At 43.2% G+C, this 20,367-nt stretch overlaps 1 protein-coding gene across 2 annotated transcripts in view; it reads right to left on the bottom strand.

The window, feature by feature from the left end:
* CPNE9 (copine family member 9) overlaps window positions 1-20,367 on the bottom strand; it is a 136,472-nt gene that overhangs the window by 66,814 nt on the left and 49,291 nt on the right. For both annotated transcript variants that reach the window (XM_075287511.1, XM_075287512.1), the window contains one exon: window positions 7,445-7,484. In XM_075287511.1, the coding sequence (XP_075143612.1) occupies window positions 7,445-7,484 (40 nt within the window). The remainder of the gene's footprint in view (window positions 1-7,444; window positions 7,485-20,367) is intronic.

Here is a 20,367-nt window from a genome sequence, read left to right as displayed (position 1 = left end):
GCCATTTTTCTTGAGCCGTTGTTAATTTTATTGAGAGATATGGTTTACAGCAGTCACATGGACCATAGGAGATAACTCACTGACCTCTATGACCTCTATCACCTGTATTGTATTATCTATCTATCTATCTATCTATCTATCTATCTATCTATCTATCTATCTCCTATCTATCTATCTATCTATCTATCTCCTATCTATCTATCTATCTATCTATCTATCTATCTCCTATCTATCTATCTATCTATCTATCTATCTATCTATCTACTATCTATCTCCTATCTATCTATCTATCTATCTATCTCTCTCCTATCTATCTATCTATCTATCTATCTATCTATCTATCTATCTATCTATCTCCTATCTATCTATCTATCTATCTATCTATCTATCTATCTCCTATCTATCTATCTATCTATCTATCTATCTATCTATCTCCTATCTATCTACAGTCCTATGAAAAAGTTTGGGCACCCCTATTAATCTTAATCATTTTTAGTTCTAAATATTTTGGTGTTTGCAGCAGCCATTTCAGTTTGATATATCTAATAACTGATGGACACAGTAATATTTCAGGATTGAAATGAGGTTTATTGTACTAACAGAAAATGCGCAATATGCATTAAACCAAAATTTGACCGATGCAAAAATATGGGCACCTCAACAGAAAAGTGACATTAATATTTAGTAGATCCTCCTTTTGCAAAGATAACAGCCTCTAGTCGCTTCCTGTAGCTTTTAATCAGTTCCTGGATCCTGGATGAAGGGATTTTGGACCATTTCTTTCTACAAAACAATTCAAGTTCAGTTAAGTTTGATGGTCGCCGAACATGGACAGCCCGCTCTCAAATGATCTGAAAACAAAGATTGTTCAACATAGTTGTTCAGGGGAAGGATACAAAACGTTGTCTCAGAGATTTAACCTGTCAGTTTCCACTGTGAGGAACATAGTAAGGAAATGGAAGACCACAGGGACAGTTCTTGTTAAGCCCAGAAGTGGCAGGCCAAGAAAAATATCAGAAAGGCAGAGAAGAAGAATTGTGAGAACAGTCAAGGACAATCCACAGACCACCTCCAAAGAGCTGCAGCATCATCTTGCTGCAGATGGTGTCACTGTGCATCGGTCAACTATACAGCGCACTTTGCACAAATAGAAGCTGTATGGGAGAGTGATGAGAAAGAAGCCGTTTCTGCACGTACGCCACAAATAGAGTTGCCTGAGGTATGAAAAAGCACATTTGGACAAGGCAGCTTCATTTTGGAAACAAAAATTGAGTTGTTTGGTTATAAAAAAAGGCGTTATGCATGGCGTCCAAAAAGAAACAGCATTCCAAGAAAAACACATGCTACCCACTGTAAAATTTGGTGGAGGTTCCTTCATGCTTTGGGGCTGTGTGGCCAATGCCGGCATCGGGAATCTTGTTAAAGTTGAGGGTCGCATGGATTCCACTCAGTATCAGCTGATTCTTGAGAATAATGTTCAAGAATCAGTGACGAAGTTGAAGTTACGCTGGGGATGGATATTTCAGCAAGACAATGATCCAAAACACCGCTCCAAATCCTCAGGCATTCATGCAGAGGAACAATTACAATGTTCTGGAATGGCCATCCCAGTCCCCAGACCTGAATATCATTGAACATCTGTGGGATGATTTGAAGCGGGCTGTCCATGCTCGGCGACCATCAAACTTAACTGAACTTGAATTGTTTGTCCAAAATACCTTTATCCAGGATCCAGGAACTGATTAAAAGCTACAGGAAGCGACTAGAGGCTGTTATCTTTGCAAAAGGAGGATCTACTAAATATTAATGTCACTTTTCTGTTGAGGTGCCCATACTTTTGCACCGGTCAAATTTTGGTTTAATGCATATTGCACATTTTCTGTTAGTACAATAAACCTCATTTCAATCCTGAAATATTACTGTGTCCATCAGTTATTAGATATATCAAACTGAAATGGCTGTAGCAAATACCAAAATATTTAGAACTAAAAATGATTAAGATTAATAGGGGTGCCCAAACTTTCTCATAGGACTCTATCTATCTATCTATCTATCTATCTATCTATCTATCTATCTATCTCTCTATCTCTCTATCTCCTATCTATCTATCTATCTATCTATCTATCTATCTATCTATCTATCTCCTATCTATCTATCTATCTATCTATCTATCTATCTATCTATCATCTATCTATCTATCTATCTATCTATCTATCTATCTATCATCTATCTATCTATCTATCTATCTATCTATCATCTATCTATCTATCTATCTATCTATCTATCTATCTATCTATCTCCTATCTATCTATCTATCTATCTATCTATCTATCTATCTCCAATCTATCTATCTATCTATCTATCTATCTATCTATCTATCTATCTATCTATCTATCTATCTGTTACCTATCACTGTGATGATAATGAGATGACTGCTGAGCAGTGATCTCTACAGAGCAGGAAGTGTCCAACTATTATGATTGTGAAATTCAGGAATATTTACAAATAATGGAAAATTAGAAGGAAAAAAAACATGAAAAATTCTTGAAAAATATATCTATGGTAAAAACTTGAGGCAACCACAGGTCATTCTCTGTGGACACATTCCCTTTAAGTAGGCCGGCCATGTGTCATCCATTTTGAGGGCTGCGTTTTGCATGTAAATGAGGAAGGTTCCCTTATGTAAATAGGCGAGCAGTCAGCTGAGAACAATTAGTTTTAACATGAATAATCTCCGCCGCTGCAGACAGGCCAGAAATAGAAAACCTAAAATTACAGCTAATGCAAATAAATTTGCGCAGGCTGTGATGTTTCAAAGATCCTGATTTACTCCGAGCGGCTCCGGCGCTTCCTAGCATGAAAACATTTTGTTTCCCGAGTCAGGAGGCAGCAGATAGGAACGGCTGGAGGGCCGGGTGGTGGGCGGTCGCCCCGCTGATTGTGATGAATACTTCTGATTTTTTATTTTCAAATAAGAATTAAATGCCCCCGAGGAAGCGACTCGTTAACGGAATAAATTAGCGCAAAAGTGGGCGGGGTTATGCAAATATTGATTTCTGTTTCTTCTCAGCCAAATTAAGAATTATTTAGTTGCTGGCAGTAAAATCGCCTTTTATTCTAAGTGAGTGGGAGAGCTGGCGCCTCGAGGACCCCCTGGTAGAATGCACTACAATTCTGCCAAAAATTAAAGGGATTGTGACATTAAAGACGCAGAAGAGGGGTTACGTGTCAGATCGCTGGTGGTCCGGCCGTTGGGACCCTCAGCAATGAGAAGAATGGGGGCCCTAAAGACCTACTAAATACTCATGAATGATGTGTGAGGTCGGCACTGTATTGACTTCCATAGCAATCTGCAGCAGCTCCATAGAAGTAAAAGGAGCCTTGGCCAAGCAATTACACTGGTTCTTCATATACAGGAGGGACCTCCAGATCACTGTTCTCCAGACTCCTGTTCTCCTGACCCCTGTTCTCCTGAGCCCTGTTCTCCTGACCCCTGTTCTCCGGACTCCTGTTCTCCTGACCCCTGTTCTCCTGACTACTGTTCTCCTGACACCTGTTCTCCAGACCCCTGTTCTCCTGACACCTGTTTTCCACACCTCTGTTCTCCTGACCCCTGTTCTCCAGACCCCTGTTCTCCACACCCCTGTTCTCCTGACCCCTGTTCTACTGACCCCTGTTCTTCTGACCCCTGTTCTCCTGACCCCTGTTCTCCTGACGCCTGTTCTCCAGACCCCTATTCTCCAGACCCTTGTTCTCCAGACCCCGGTTCTCCAGACCTCTGTTCTTCTGACCCCTATTCTCCTGACGCCTGTTCTCCTGACCCCTGTTCTCCTGACCCCTGTTCTCCTGACCCCTGTTCTCCTGACCACTATTCTCCTGACACCTGTTCTCCACACCTCTGTTCTCCACACCCCTGTTCTCCTGACCCGTGTTCTCCTGATCCCTGTTGTCCTGACACCTGTTCTCCTGACCCCTGTTCTCCACACCTCTCTTCTCCTGACCCCTGTTCTCCTGACCCCTGTTCTCCTGACACTTGTTCTCCACACCTCTGTTCTCCACACCCCTGTTCTCCTGACCCGTGTTCTCCTGATCCCTGTTGTCCTGACACCTGTTCTCCTGACCCCTGTTCTCCACACCTCTCTTCTCCTGACCCCTGTTCTCCTGATGCCTGTTCTCCAGACCCCTGTTCTCCACACCTCTGTTCTCCAGACCCGTGTTCTCCTGATCCCTGTTCTCCTGACGCCTGCTCTCCACACCTCTGTTCTCCTGACCCCTGTTCTCCTGACCCCTGTTCTCCTGACCCTGTTCTCCACACCCCTGTTCTCCAGACCCCTGTTCTCCTGACCTCTGGTGGTCTCACTGGTTGGACCCCCAGCAATCTGACACTTAGCCCCAGTCCTGTAGATACGAGAAAGGTATCTGTAATGGCGCAACCCCTTTAATTCAGATGCAACTAAATCTAATGCATGTGATGCATTTAAAGAGAATTTCCAGGTTTTATAATTGATGACCGATCCTTCGGACGGGTCATCACTTAAAGATTAGCAGGGGTCTGACACCCTGGCCCAGTTGGTCAGTTGTTGGAAGGGACTGCAGCATTCAGGCAAGTCTATTGACTAGTTACCAAGCACAGCGCCATACATTGTATTGTGGCTGTGTTTGGTATTACAACTTAACCCATTCATTTAATTCATGTCGTGTGACCAATGAATGTGATATCACCTGACCTGTGATAGACAGGATGCACTGCTGCCACTTCAAATAACTAACCCGTAGGGGTCCAGTTTTGAACCCCCAAGGATCTTCAATTGCGGACCTATCCTTAGGACAGGACGTCAAACAAGTCCCCCCTTTAAAGGGGTTGTCTACTGTCCATGTGCCAATGACAGGGTCACCACCAGCAATTGGCTCTAATCTGTGAAGAAAACTGGTAAAATGAAGCATTACACTTCGTATATTGAAATCAATGACCTGACCATGTAATGGAGGATGTGTCGGGTCCTCCAGAGTGAAAGATGGTCTTTGTAGTCAGTCTGTGCCCTGAAATGTTTTGACAGCAGAGCCCCCAACCCTTATTAATAACAGGGTGTTAGAGATTTGGGGAGAGGGTGGGTTTGCTGGGAGATGTTGTGTTGCCAAAGGTTAGCGGCCATTATTAGGAGTCTTGTGGAGTCGTATTATATAACCTGGATGGTGAGCACTATTCGTCTCAGTCGGTCTATCCTCCAGCTACAGATTCTTTATTACAGCTGGAGCAGGATCTGGACGAGCTCTATATATAGCCAGCAATCATTATGGAATAGCCCTCTCCCCACAACTTGTATCGCATCCTCGCTTCTCTATGCCAAGCCCACCCACCCGCTCCCCCAGCACGAAACAAGAAATGTCCTTGAGAGCCTTGAAGGTGTCTCCGGAACAAGTGTGCTTAAATAATACATTAATCCACTACCCCGCCTCACTATCCACCCGGAGAAACCTCAAGAAGACAATATAATAGCGAGATAATCATATTATAGGTTGTGATAGAACCCAACGAGACTGTGTGCGGTATTATAGATTATACGGGTACTAGGAGGGAGGAGGAGGTCTACTCTAATCTCACTCATTATCATAGATATTATTAGGCTTACTTGTATAGCGCCATCATATTCCGCAGCGCTATACAGACATTGTCAGTCACTGACCCATATAGGGCTCACAATCTACATTCCCTATCAGGATGTCTTTGGTGTGTGAGAGGAAACCGGAGTACCTGGAAGAAACCCATGCAAACACGGGGAGAACATACAGACTCCTTGCAGATGTAGCCCTTGGCAGGATTTGAACCTAGGACTCCAGCGCTGCAAGGCTGCAGTGCTAACCACAGATAGATAGATAGATAGATAGATAGATAGATAGATAGGAGATAGATAGATAGATAGATAGATAGATAGATAGGAGATAGATTGATAGATAGATAAATAGATAGATAGGAGATAGATAGATAGATAGATAGATAGATAGATAGATAGATAGGAGATAGATAGATAGATAGATGATAGATTGATAGATAGATAAATAGATAGATAGATAGATAGATAGATAGATAGATAGATAGGAGATAGATAGATAGATAGATAGATAGATAAATAGGAGATAGATAGATAGATAGATAGATAGATAGATAGATAGATAGGAGATGGATAGATAGATAGATAGATAGATAGATAGATAGATAGGTAGATAGATAAATAGGAGATAGATAGATAGATAGATAAATAGATAGATAGGAGATAGATAGATAGATAGATAGATAGGAGATAGATAGATAGATAGATAGATAGGCGATAGATTGATAGATAGATAGATAGATAGATAGATAGGAGATGGATAGATAGATAGATAGATAGATAGATAGATAGATAGATAGATAGATAAATAGGAGATAGATAGATAGATAGATAGATAGATAGATAGATAGATAGGCGATAGATTGATAGATAGGAGATAGATAGATAGATAGATAGATAAATAGGAGATAGATAGATAGATAGATAGATAGATAGATAGATAGATAGATAGGAGATGGATAGATAGATAGATAGATAGATAGATAGATATGGAATATTCATGTAAATCTGTTAATAATTAGACTTTTTAGAAAATAGATATATACCTTCTGTAGTTCCAATTTAAGTGATGCAAAGAAAGAAATTGCAAAAAACAAGGGTTAATGGTCACAATGACACCTGTGGTATAGCTGTACACATCAGTATATACCTGTACGATTCACTGTTTATATATATACATTAGTATAAATATATATCTGTACACACTAGTATACACAGTATATGTAGACTTCCCTGTATACTTGTACATATCAGTATATATCTATACACACTAGTATATATATGTAGACTTCCCTGTATACCTGTACCTATCAGTATATATCTGTACACACTAGTATATGTATATACACTTCCCTGTATACCTGTACCTATCAGTATATATATCTGTATACACTAGTATATGTATGTACACTTCCCTGTATACCTGTACATATCAGTATATATCTGTACACACTAGTATATGTATGTACACTTCCCTGTATACCTGTACACATCAGTATATATCTGTATACACTAGTATATGTATGTACACTTCCCTGTATACCTGTACCTATCAGTATATATCTGTACACACTAGTATATGTATATACACTTCCCTGTATACCTGTACCTATCAGTATATATCTGTACACACTAGTATATATATGTACACTTCCCTGTATACCTGTACACATCAGTATATATCTGTATACACTAGTATATGTATGTACACTTCCCTGTATACCTGTACATATCAGTATATATCTGCATGCAGGGCCGGGGGTGACAGCTGCACATTATAAAATGATGGACGACTAAGCAAAAAACCAATTAGCAGTAATGAGTGAAGGACTTACGTGTTTTGATATATTGCAGCTCCGCGAGTCCACATTGAACCTGTAGAGAAATGAGATATTATGTAATAGTTATTATATGCACCTATATGGAGGTATACAGCGTATACAGAGGACACGCTATGAGCAGGACACAGTTTATGTTATACATAGATTTCCATTCCAAGTTGTGGAATATTATAATAAAATATATGATAAAATGATTACAATAAAAGCTCTCCTATATATAAAATGGCAGCAGATCACATGATCACTAACAATAAGTAATGGGGGTTCTCCGCCACCCCCCTATCCCTGGGCAGTCTCCTCTGCACTTATCACAGAGCATGCCCGCAACACTCTCCCATAGACATCAATGAGATGTTTTCTAGGTTCCTGAGTTTAACGATATATAACAGTATACTAGCTATATACAGAATATGCCGAAGTTACCAATAAATAAAGGGGAAGACGCGGCTTTTCTCCCTCCACACATAACACAGAGCATGCCCACAACACTCTCCCATAGACATCAATGAGATGTTTTCTAGGTTCTTAAGTTGAACAATATTTCATGATGTTGTAGATATATGTATTACCTTGGCTAGATGATGTATGGTGAGGGCGATATTAAAGGATATTGGTGATATCTGTATGTTGGCTTTGTGGTACAGTATGGAGTAATGTGCATTATATGGCAGTAGAGTAATGTGGAGTATATGGAGTAATGTGCATTATATGGCAGTAGAGTAATGTGGAGTATATGGAGTAATGTGCATTATATGGCAGTAGAGTAATGTGGAGTATATGGAGTAATGTGCATTATATGGCAGTAGAGTAATGTGGAGTATATGGAGTAATGTGCACTATATGGCGGTACAGTAATGTGTAGTAATGTGCATTATATAGGGGTTCAGGTGTTTTCGATATCACATCTATTAAATATTCATATTCTAGGTCTCCGTTATTCCTCATGCATGTTACATACTTTATTATGCTCTTTGCTCCGCTGCTCACATTTTTCTGCCTCTCCCGTGTACACATGTGTCTTCAGGCGAAGCTGCCAGATATTACATGTGCTGCTTACCGTGTATCCTGAGAGAGAGCGCCGGGTGATCCCAGCCACAAGAAAAGCCATATATATATATATATATATATATATATATATATATATATATATATATCCCCCTTATGGCCTGACTACGAGTCATCTCACCCCAATGAGGAGGGGGATCCTCGTGTTTATCAATCTGAAGGTGCAGCAAAATCAATGTAATAATCTTTACATTACTGAGATCCCCTAGAGGGCAATTTGCAAATTCCTTGGCCCTGCCGAACAGCACCGCCCCCTCTGCCAGGCACAGTCATCCCAAAGCTGGTATCATCCTCAATCATTTGCTCCAGATTTACCTTTTCCCCCCTCAAACAGCGCCACCCTTGACTATAGGTTGTGCTTGGTATTACAACTCAGTCCCATTCACTTGATGAGTGAATGCCTATGGACATACCCTTCTTACCTCGGCATACCTGTAGGTACCAAGTATGGCTGCTTCCTCCCCAAATCACTACTTGCCCCTGCTTCAGGCTTCACGAGCACTGGGAGGCGCCAACCTGACCCTTCATCTTCATTATCCCATGAATGTATGGACTGCAGGTATACGGCAGCAGCTCAATCCCCTTTCCCAATTATGAGCACATGCATGCTCAGCCAAGCCCAGCATGCACATGTATGGGACCATCAGAAGGAATAGCTATATTTTTTTTTACGGTTTAGCATTATAGCGTTATTGCAGATAATAAGTCACGGCGTTGCGCTAGTATATCACGTATATGATATGTAACGTCGTCCCAGGCTCTCTATACAGCTGTCAGATCTCTGCTGTCTACACGTCACCCCCTGACATGTGACATTTGAAGGGCAGCACTGTACATACACTATATAGTGCGGTATGTAAATACCCCTCCCTCATCTGCGGCTATATTTGGCGGTGTGTATAATCAGGTGTCGCCGGCACAAGACGCCGCGCCTGACCCCGTTTCCTCTTTCCTGGCTAATTAATTTCAGTGGAAATGCGCTGGAAACATTTCTGGCAAATTTACTGTGAAATCTTCCTCGCCCTGTAATTCATTAGCGCAGCGTGAAGATCCGTCGCCAGCCCCTAATCCTACTATTTGTTCAAGCATTCACTTAAATCTACGATCGCGCTGAAGTACAAGACTCCTCGCTAGCAGAGACCCGGCGTCTATAGGGGATTTAATGAGGCCTTATATGGCGGCATCCTATTCATTACTGACAGTCCATGTAGGAGACCACTTCACCCGTCAGTAAGGCGGCTAACAAGTATCTCGTGTAAGTCCTCGTCTTCCTGTCTCTGTAAACATGGCGTACACATCAAGGTTTTGTAAGTTCCCGCACGCCATTCTTTGGGAAGAGACAAGACAGGCCAAGGTTGTTAGTGAAGACTCAGGACCGACGCCATAGGGTGGGTGAAACGTCAACCTGAGGTGGCCCGTCATGGGGTGGCTGCAAATAGCGAGTCGCTGCAAAAGTGGGAATGGCCTTTACTAACATATATCCGGACCCCATATAGTCATACTATACCCCAGATTGTTAATGGTTAATTAAAAGGAACTATTGCCCCAGTGTTATTTATACCATTTGGAGATCACGTTAAATATTGTTTGTTGATAATGATTATTTATGTATAATGTATTCACAATCATAATAATAATAATAATAATAAAAAATATTTGGTATATGTTTTTTCTCATGCCAAGCTTTTTCTTTCCCTGCAACTGTATGATATATCACCATAGACCAGTATATTGTAGGCTTAGTAAATACAGTATATTGTTAAGTATACAATATATTGGCACAGAAGAGACAGCGCTATATACAATATATTATATATTATATAAGACAGGACAATATTACTGCAGCTATTAGTTCTACTGAACTAATAGAAATTGTGGCTCAGTCAGTAGAATAATATAGTCTATATCCCTGTACTGTGACATCACTGTGTGTATTATCCCTGTACTGTGACATCACTGTGTGTATTATCTCTGTACTGTGACATCACTGTGTGTATTATCCCTGTACTGTGACATCACTGTGTGTATTATCCTGTACTGTGACATCACTGTGTGTATTATCCCTGTACTGTGACATCACTGTGTGTATTATCCTGTACTGTGACATCACTGTGTGCATTATCCTGTACTGTGACATCACTGTGTGTATATCCCTGTACTGTGACATCACTGTGTGTATTATCCTGTACTGTGACATCACTGTGTGTATTATCCTGTACTGTGACATCACTGTGTGTATTATCTCTGTACTGTGACATCACTGTGTGTATTATCCTGTACTGTGACATCACTGTGTGCATTATCCTGTACTGTGACATCACTGTGTGTATTATCCCTGTACTGTGACATCACTGTGTGTATTATCCTGTACTGTGACATCACTGTGTGTATTATCCCTGTACTGTGACATCACTGTGTGTATTATCTCTGTACTGTGACATCACTGTGTGTATTATCCTGTACTGTGACATCACTGTGTGTATTATCTCTGTACTGTGACTGACATCACTGTGTGTATTATCTCTGTACTGTGACATCACTGTGTGTATTATCTCTGTACTGTGACATCACTGTGTGTATTATCTCTGTACTGTGACATCACTGTGTGTATTATCTCTGTACTGTGACTGACATCACTGTGTGTATTATCTCTGTACTGTGACATCACTGTGTATTATCTCTGTACTGTGACATCACTGTGTGTATTATCCTGTACTGTGACATCACTGTGTGCATTATCCTGTACTGTGACATCACTGTGTGTATTATCCCTGTACTGTGACATCACTGTGTGTATTATCCTGTACTGTGACATCACTGTGTGTATTATCCCTGTACTGTGACATCACTGTGTGTATTATCTCTGTACTGTGACATCACTGTGTGTATTATCCTGTACTGTGACATCACTGTGTGTATTATCTCTGTACTGTGACTGACATTACTGTGTGTATTATCTCTGTACTGTGACATCACTGTGTGTATTATCTCTGTACTGTGACATCACTGTGTATTATCTCTGTACTGTGACATCACTGTGTGTATTATCCTGTACTGTGACATCACTGTGTGTATTATCTCTGTACTGTGACATCACTGTGTATTATCTCTGTACTGTGACATCACTGTGTGTATTATCCCTGTACTGTGACATCACTGTGTGTATTATCCTGTACTGTGACATCACTGTGTGTATTATCCCTGTACTGTGACATCACTGTGTGTATTATCTCTGTACTGTGACATTACTGTGTGTATTATCCCTGTACTGTGACATCACTGTGTGTATTATCCCTGTACTGTGACATCACTGTGTGTATTATCCTGTACTGTGACATCACTGTGTGTATTATCCTGTACTGTGACATCACTGTGTGTATTATCTCTGTACTGTGACATCACTGTGTGTATTATCCATGTACTGTGACATCACTGTGTGTATTATCCCTGTACTGTGACATCACTGTGTGTATTATCCTGTACTGTGACATCACTGTGTGTATTATCCCTGTACTGTGACATCACTGATAGTCGCCTCTCCACAGACTTGCCCCCTTAGGCTCTACACATAACACAGTGACTCCTTTTCGATGGAGTGCCCCTTTAAGCTTCAGGCCTGCTTGGACTTCGACGTCCACAATTTCTTTTCTTCCACCGATGTTCCTGTGAGATACAATGCAGGCAGGCGAGATCAAGGCGATGGTGTACGCATCACATTCCTACTCGCCGGAGATAAAAGATTCTCCATTTCGCCGGCTTCCAGTACAATTCCATTATATGAGAATATAAATAGAGCTTTTCTGACTCCGGCACACGATTCATTCACCGGGAATGTGCAGCCCCCACTGACTCATCACAGTTGTGTTGAATGGCGTTGTGCGTAATGATGTACCTTGACTTGCAAATTTGCTTCTGTCTGTTGACTTGACAGTGGGAAAGCTTAGAAAATGTCACAAACGTCCTGAATTTTTCATTTAGATGTGAGAAACAGACTGTGAGGGAAGATATAATTAGGAACAGGACGACACTGCCTGACAAGGAGAGTGGTCAGGAGGGAGGGGCGCCGGCCCCGAGCTGCTCCGACTTATTGTGCTACTTCCTCTACTAACTTTCCTTAAGGGGGTGTCCACTTTTGACAAAGTTGATCAGATCATAGGGTGTTCAGTGGCGGAACCAGCTGTGGTGATTCCTCGAGTAAGGGTTCAATTTTCCTGCAGTGCTCCCGCAGGAGAAATTAAGTATTACATTGAATTTAATGGCAGTGTAATGCCAAGTCCTCCAGAGCAAGAGAGACTCTTCAAAGTGGATAAGAGATGAAGGTCCAGAAAGACATTCCTGTATTTAGATATGAGGAACGGGACTGTGAAGGAAGAAAGAATAATATCCAGGACAACACTGCCTGACGGGGGAGTGGTCAGGAGGGAGGGGCGCAGTCCTCAAGCTGCTCCGACTTATTGTCTTACTTACGTCTTCTACTTCTAACTTTCTTTAAAAGGGATATGATAAACCCTAGATCAGGGCTAGGGAACATACGGCTCTCCAGCTGTTGCAAAACTACAACTCCCAGCATGCATACTGGCTCTGCTGTGCTTGAAATTCCCATAGAAGTGAATGGAGCATGCTGGGAGTTGTAGTTTCACATAAGCTGGTGAGCCGAAGGTCCCCTACCTCTGTCCTAGATCATAGGAAGTCTCAGTGGTGGCATCACCTGCAGTGATCCGTCATAGTAAGGGATCAATTTCCCTGCAGTGCCCCCGCAGGGGAAATTAAGTATGACACATTTCCCTTTGGCCAGGTCCTCCAGTGCATGAGAGATTTACCACCCTGGATATTAATTGTCCAGACAGATACAGGACCATATTACTGACTTATAGGTAGAGATGAGAAGATCTTGTAAGGTTTGTTTTGTGAGTATTTGCGCCTTCAAGTTCCAACCCCTGATGGGCCCTGGAGATTTGTCCACTTTTCCGGGCTTTTTCTTTTGGTTCCTTCCTGATGTTCCAGGAGACTTGGCAAGTATTGATCCACTAGTCTGGCCGTCACAATCTGGTCCTTGTCACAGAGAGAGACATTTGAGATGATCTTCTGCCTCGGATTCCTCTCCATATTCCAAGTAACCGGCTTTGGAATGGCCACCAATATACTTGCTGATTAGCCTCAGAGACAATGGTGGTAGTCACACACTGCCGGTTCTATGGCCGACTAAGCCACAGAATCCATGAGAACGAGCAGGAGCCTTTTTGTTTCAGAATTCTGCTTCCCTCACTGCCCAACATGGATGTGTGAACAGCCCCTTACTCTTGCCCATGCGTCTGGCACATAAACCTTCCCCCACTGGGCACCATTGTTACCCCATAAGCAGTGGTGATCCCTTTAAGACCATGGCGGATGGCTGTAGATCTTACTTTGATCTCACTCTTTCCATTTACCGGGAGTGAAAGGTTCCTCCGACTTCTCGGCACCAAACGAAATCACCTCCGTACCTCTCCCCGAAAAATCTGTCATCTCCTCAAAGCGACAGGAAGCTATTAGCATAAATTAGCATGAGACAAGGAGCGGGCACATGCCTCCAAAAGTTAATGCTGTAAAGCCGCCACATTATAAATGACCATGTCGCTGGCAGCGCGCTCTCCTAACTACGCCGGAAAGTGTGAAATTATTCCAATAGCCTCGCGAGCGGCAGAATGCATGAGTGACACTTGGCAGCTCAGTAAGTCCCAGGGGTACGGTCCATTCACTGGCACGCAACACAAGTTTGACCTTTTCGGCCCGGTGCCAGGGAAGAAAGGGCTGGATGGCGGTTTTGCGCTGTCACTCACGGGCTGGTGAGACTTTCTCTATGGTTTGTCGCCGCCATCCCAGACGCTGCTAAATATTTATGTGTTGTTTCTAAGAGGAAACTTGCAGGCTTGCTGAGCAGAATAAAGCCGCTGCCCTTCCCCCGTGACATATTTCTTACAATGGCGCTAATAATAATAATCTACCGTATGCCAGGTGCCCGCTATTCCGGGAGACCTCCATTCATTGTAGTATAACTTCCTGAGCCACTTTAAAATACTTTCCTCCCTGGACTTTGTTCATTCTGATCTTCCTGAATCATGAATGTACTGCAAATACTACAGTAACGACTGACACTCATAAAAGCAATCCATCCTTGAGAAGGACATTGTTCATCCTGCTCCTCCTGATTCATGATTAAAATGCCTGCTGATCTATGAGGCTCATGAATTTAATGGCACAGCTACAGTACAGACTGACATCTATACTGTTTGTAGCACAGCTATGGGGGTCTAAAGGCAGCGTCGTAACTGGGTCCAGAAGCCTAAGGGAACCCAAAAAACCCTCTGCTGTATACGACACATTCCAGCAGTTCCTCTTTTCATTCCAGAATCATGAATATAATACCAGAACTACAGTAAAGACTGACACATTTAGCAGCAGCAGAGACCACAGAACTGCTTTAAGATGAAATATTTGATCTAAATGAAACAGTTATGTCTGAACAAGTGGATATTGCGTTTCCTCCCTTCTATCTGCGCCGTCTTATTGTCCGCAGCTCCGCCATATCTGTACTGGCTTTATAAATAAATAACCGTAATTATAGTACAACATCTGGGAGCCGCGCATTACACATCCCGCCGCCGCTGAATGTAATTACACACAATACAATATAGTTATTTGCTGGCTGCCGCCGAGGGTGTCTTATTGTCTCTGGGGACAATTAATCTTATTGCTCCAGATACCAAACCATAAACAGTCCGCGCCCTTCTACCGAAATATAATTAACTATAGCGCAGCTCATGCAAGACCTGGAGAGAGAGCAGCGAGGCGAGCGAGGGGAAGGCGCCGGACAGCCGGATGGGGAAAATCATTCAATGATGGGGGGGGGGAACACAAATTCCAATGGGCGGAGCTTTCCCAGCACTGTACTTTAAAGGGTTAATCAACATTATAGAAATGTCTTTAAGAATGTAGTTCCCACATTGGCCACTAGACACTGCTCAAGAGGCTATTTCTGGTTACCCGTAGCTCATTGGTTTATGCTGTGCAGTGTAGACTGAGATAGAGTCAGCAGAGTCATCTCACTATTGTAAGAGTCATGTACTGCTAGAGGAAAATGTTCACCTTCGTGCAGTTCTCACATTGGCCACTAAACAGTGCTCAATAAGCTGATGTTTACAGTAGCTTCCTGGTTTAGGCTTTGCAGTATAGACTGAGACAGAGTCAGCAGAGTCTTCTCACTATTAGTAAAAGTCATGTACTGCTGGAGGAAAATGTTCACCTTCGTGCAGTTCTGACATTGGCCACTAGACAGTGCTCAATAAGCTGATGTTTACAGTAGCTTCCTGGTTTAGGCTATGCATTGTAGACTGAGACAGGGTCATCTCATTATTCGTGAAAGCCATGTACTGCTGGAGGAAAATGTTCACCTTCGTGCAGTTCAAACATTGGCCACTAGACAGTGCTCCTTACTAAGCTCATTTACTGTAGCTTACTGGTTTAGGCTTTGCAGTGTAGACTGAGACAGGGTCATCTCATTATTAATGAAAGCCATGTACTGCTGGAGGAAAATGTTCACCTTTGTGCAGTTCTCACATTGGCCACTAGACAGTGCTCAATAAACTGGTTTACTGTATCTTACTGGTTTAGGCTTTGCAGTTTAGACTGAGACAGGGTCATCTCATTATTAGTGAAAGTCAAGTCATGGACTGCCTCATGATAGCAAAGCTGCTCACTCTGCAAAACCAGGAGAGAAAGCGAGGGAAGGGAAGGCGCTGGGCAAGAGGATGGAAAAAGTCATTTTCAAGATTGAGGAAATATGGAAATGGCAATGGGTGAAACTTTTGGTTCTCCTCTCTGTTAACAGCATTTAGTGATATGCTTTACAGCATAGTCATGGCTATAGATAGCAATAGAGCTGAATCATTGAGGTGTATAGTACAACTTTCTACATGTGCTCTGTGCAGGGAGGGGGAGTAGATAAATTGTGACTTCATCTATTGTCATTTGTGGTGTTATCTATAGAGGTGTTATCTTCTATTGGAAAGCTGTTTGTGATTTAAATGAGGTGACTGTTGCAGAAAAAATCCCCTAAAGTATATTATTAGGATTAGTGGTCAGAGTTAAGCAGGATATATTTCTTTTTTTGTAAAATATAGATGGTGGCATTGTTTTTTTGTTTTTTTAATTATCAAAAATTGAACACAATATTATGAATAAGGCTTTATATATTACCCGTCATCTCTCCTGATATGCCGGCATTGTCCCTCTGATATTCCTCCTGGAAATGGGTGTGGCTTTTTCCTCCTTGTCAATGGGCGTATCCCTACATACTGTCCAATCAATGATGTCAGTGCCAAATACACAGGGACACACCCCTTTGACAAAGAGTATAGCAGCATTCAATTGTCAATTTATTTATACAATTCCAGGAGGAATAACAGAGTCCTAAGAAAAGACGGTGATTGTATATATGTACATGTCAGCGGAGGCGACAGATTCTATTTACGGATTGATTGATGGTTACACTGCGCGCCATATAGCCACATCTGTATTCATACACATAATGGTGCGCCGTGTGTGTACAGATCCCTAACACGCTGGAATACTGATGTTTTCTCGCCTGACATGAGCAACTTAAAGATTGACAAGTAAATCTGCGTCTCGCCGGGTTCTGAGGTCGATACAAGCTGCGTCCTGGAGAGATTCTCCTCTCGAATTATTCACCCCGGCCCCTCGAAGCAGCCTCTTGATATGCAGCAGCCACTATCTGTATCCAAGTCCCCGCTGAGATACTATACAGATCATTTACATTACACATACGGCTGCAGCCGAGCAGTGGGATCCCAACACGTCAGTCAATACAATATAGTCATCTCCATAGACAGCTGAGGATTCGCTGCAGTGTTCAATACCAATCCCCCGAAACGATGAAAATCCATTTATTTCATGTTACTACTGAATAAAGCAATAAAGAGAAGACAGGACCACAGTGATAATATAGGCCCACAAGGAAATCAGCTGCTGAGACATCACTGTTATTGCCAATATAAGATCTTTGGAGCAATGAGAGTGTTGCCATTGCTCCAAAGAACTCATTTACATATTGACAAAAACAGTGATATCTCAACAACAGAGGCAGCGATTCACAAGGGGAAAACAGTGTCTGATTCAGGTGTCCCTAACCTATCTATCTGCAGGGCTGGGGTGATATGCTGATTCTGGTGACAGTAACCTATCTATCTGCAGGGCTGGGGTGATATGCTGGGTCTGGTGACACTAACCTATCTATCTGCAGGGCTGGGGTGATATGCTGGGTCTGGTGACAGTAACCTATCTATCTGCAGGGCTGGGGTGATATGCTGGGTCTGGTGACACTAACCTATCTATCTGCAGGGCTGGGGTGATATGCTGGGTCTGGTGACAGTAACCTATCTATCTGCAGGGCTGGGGTGATATACTGGTTCTGGTGACACTAACCTATCTATCTGCAGGGCTGGGGTGATATGCTGGTTCTGGTGACACTAACCTATCTATCTGCAGGGCTGGGGTGATATGCTGATTCTGGTGACAGTAACCTATCTATCTGCAGGGCTGGGGTGATATGCTGGGTCTGGTGACAGTAACCTATCTATCTGCAGGGCTGGGGTGATATGCTGGGTCTGGTGACACTAACCTATCTATCTGCAGGGCTGGGATGATATGCTGGGTCTGGTGACACTAACCTATCTATCTGCAGGGCTGGGGTGATATGCTGGGTCTGGTGACTGTAACCTATCTATCTGCAGGGCTGGGGTGATATGCTGGTTCTGGTGACAGTAACCTATCTATCTGCAGGGCTGGGATGATATGCTGGTGACCGTAACCTATCTATCTGCAGGGCTGGGATGATATGCTGGGTCTGGTGACAGTAACCTATCTATCTGCAGGGCTGGGGTGATATGCTGGGTCTGGTGACACTAACCTATCTATCTGCAGGGCTGGGGTGATATGCTGGGTCTGGTGACACTAACCTATCTATCTGCAGGACTGGGGTGATATGCTGGTTCTGGTGGCAGTAACCTATCTATCTGCAGGGCTGGGATGATATGCTGGGTCTGGTGACAGTAACCTATCTATCTGCAGGGCTGGGATGATATGCTGGGTCTGGTGACACTAACCTATCTATCTGCAGGGCTGGGGTGATATGCTGGTCCTGGTGACACTAACCTATCTATCTGCAGGGCTGGGGTGATATGCTGGGTCTGGTGACACTAACCTATCTATCTGCAGGGCTGGGGTGATATGCTGGGTCTGGTGACACTAACCTATCTATCTGCAGGGCTGGGGTGATATGCTGGTTCTGGTGACAGTAACCTATCTATCTGCAGGGCTGGGGTGATATGCTGGCTCTGGTGACAGTAACCTATCTATCTGCAGGGCTGGGGTGATATGCTGGGTCTGGTGACAGTAACCTATCTATCTGCAGGGCTGGGGTGATATACTGGTTCTGGTGACACTAACCTATCTATCTGCAGGGCTGGGGTGATATGCTGATTCTGGTGACAGTAACCTATCTATCTGCAGGGCTGGGGTGATATGCTGGTCCTGGTGACACTAACCTATCTATCTGCAGGGCTGGGGTGATATGCTGGGTCTGGTGACAGTAACCTATCTATCTGCAGGGCTGGGGGTGATATGCTGGCTCTGGTGACAGTAACCTATCTATCTGCAGGACTGGGGTGATATGCTGGGTCTGGTGTCACTAACCTATCTATCTGCAGGGCTGCGGTGATATGCTGGTTCTGGTGACAGTAACCTATCTATCTGCAGCACTGGGGTGATATGCTGGTTCTGGTGACAGTAACCTATCTATCTGCAGGGCTGGGGTGATATGCTGGGTCTGGTGACAGTAACCTATCTATCTGCAGGGCTGGGGTGATATGCTGGTTCTGGTGACACTAACCTATCTATCTGCAGGACTGGGGTGATATGCTGGCTCTGGTGACAGTAACCTATCTATCTGCAGGGCTGGGGTGATATGCTGGTTCTGGTGACAGTAACCTATCTATCTGCAGGGCTGGGGTGATATACTGGTTCTGGTGACAGTAACCTATCTATCTGCAGGACTGGGGTGATATGCTGGGTCTGGTGACACTAACCTATCTATCTGCAGGACTGGGGTGATATGCTGGCTCTGGTGACAGTAACCTATCTATCTGCAGGGCTGGGGTGATATGCTGGGTCTGGTGACAATAACCTATCTATCTGCAGGGCTGGCATGGAATGTGGGGTGCTGGTTACAGAGCCCGTTTAAGAACCAGGACCATTTGAGCATCTTTTCATTCTTTATTGTAACGTCACCACTTCGTTGCTTGATCACTGATCCAGTACAGTACAATATAATATGTATTGGTGGGTACTACATCACTAGGGGTTTCTAAGCAACTTATTAGGCTCTGCAAGGTGTCAGTAGCAGACCAAGATGGCCGATTTGGGGGCCTTTGTTAGGCCATAACAACCCATTGACCCTCATGAACTCCCTGATTCCTTTTGATGGCTGGCAGTCTGTGCATCATAAATGTATTCCCCCTTCTGTCTGGTGTACTGGTGTGGGGCAGGACAAACAGATTTATGATACACAGCCCTCCACTGTCAGAAAGGGGAAGGTAACTTTTTAATGGCAAAAATAGCAGCAGGTCAGTCAAAAGGGGATTTTGTGGAGGGACAGTGTGGCACAAAAGGGGGCACAATTAATGTGTTGGGGGGGCAGCAGCAACATGCTAACATGGTGTAAGGGTTAATGTCCCCATGTCAAGATTTAGTTTCCTCTTAGTAAAGTATAGGTAACATGGCCAATTTTTTTTAATGGG

Source organism: Leptodactylus fuscus, chromosome 9, assembly GCF_031893055.1.
Source record: "Leptodactylus fuscus isolate aLepFus1 chromosome 9, aLepFus1.hap2, whole genome shotgun sequence".
Taxonomy (NCBI): Eukaryota; Metazoa; Chordata; class Amphibia; order Anura; family Leptodactylidae; genus Leptodactylus; species Leptodactylus fuscus.
Note: the sequence above shows the minus strand (reverse complement) of the source record. Positions and strands in the feature narration are given on the sequence as shown.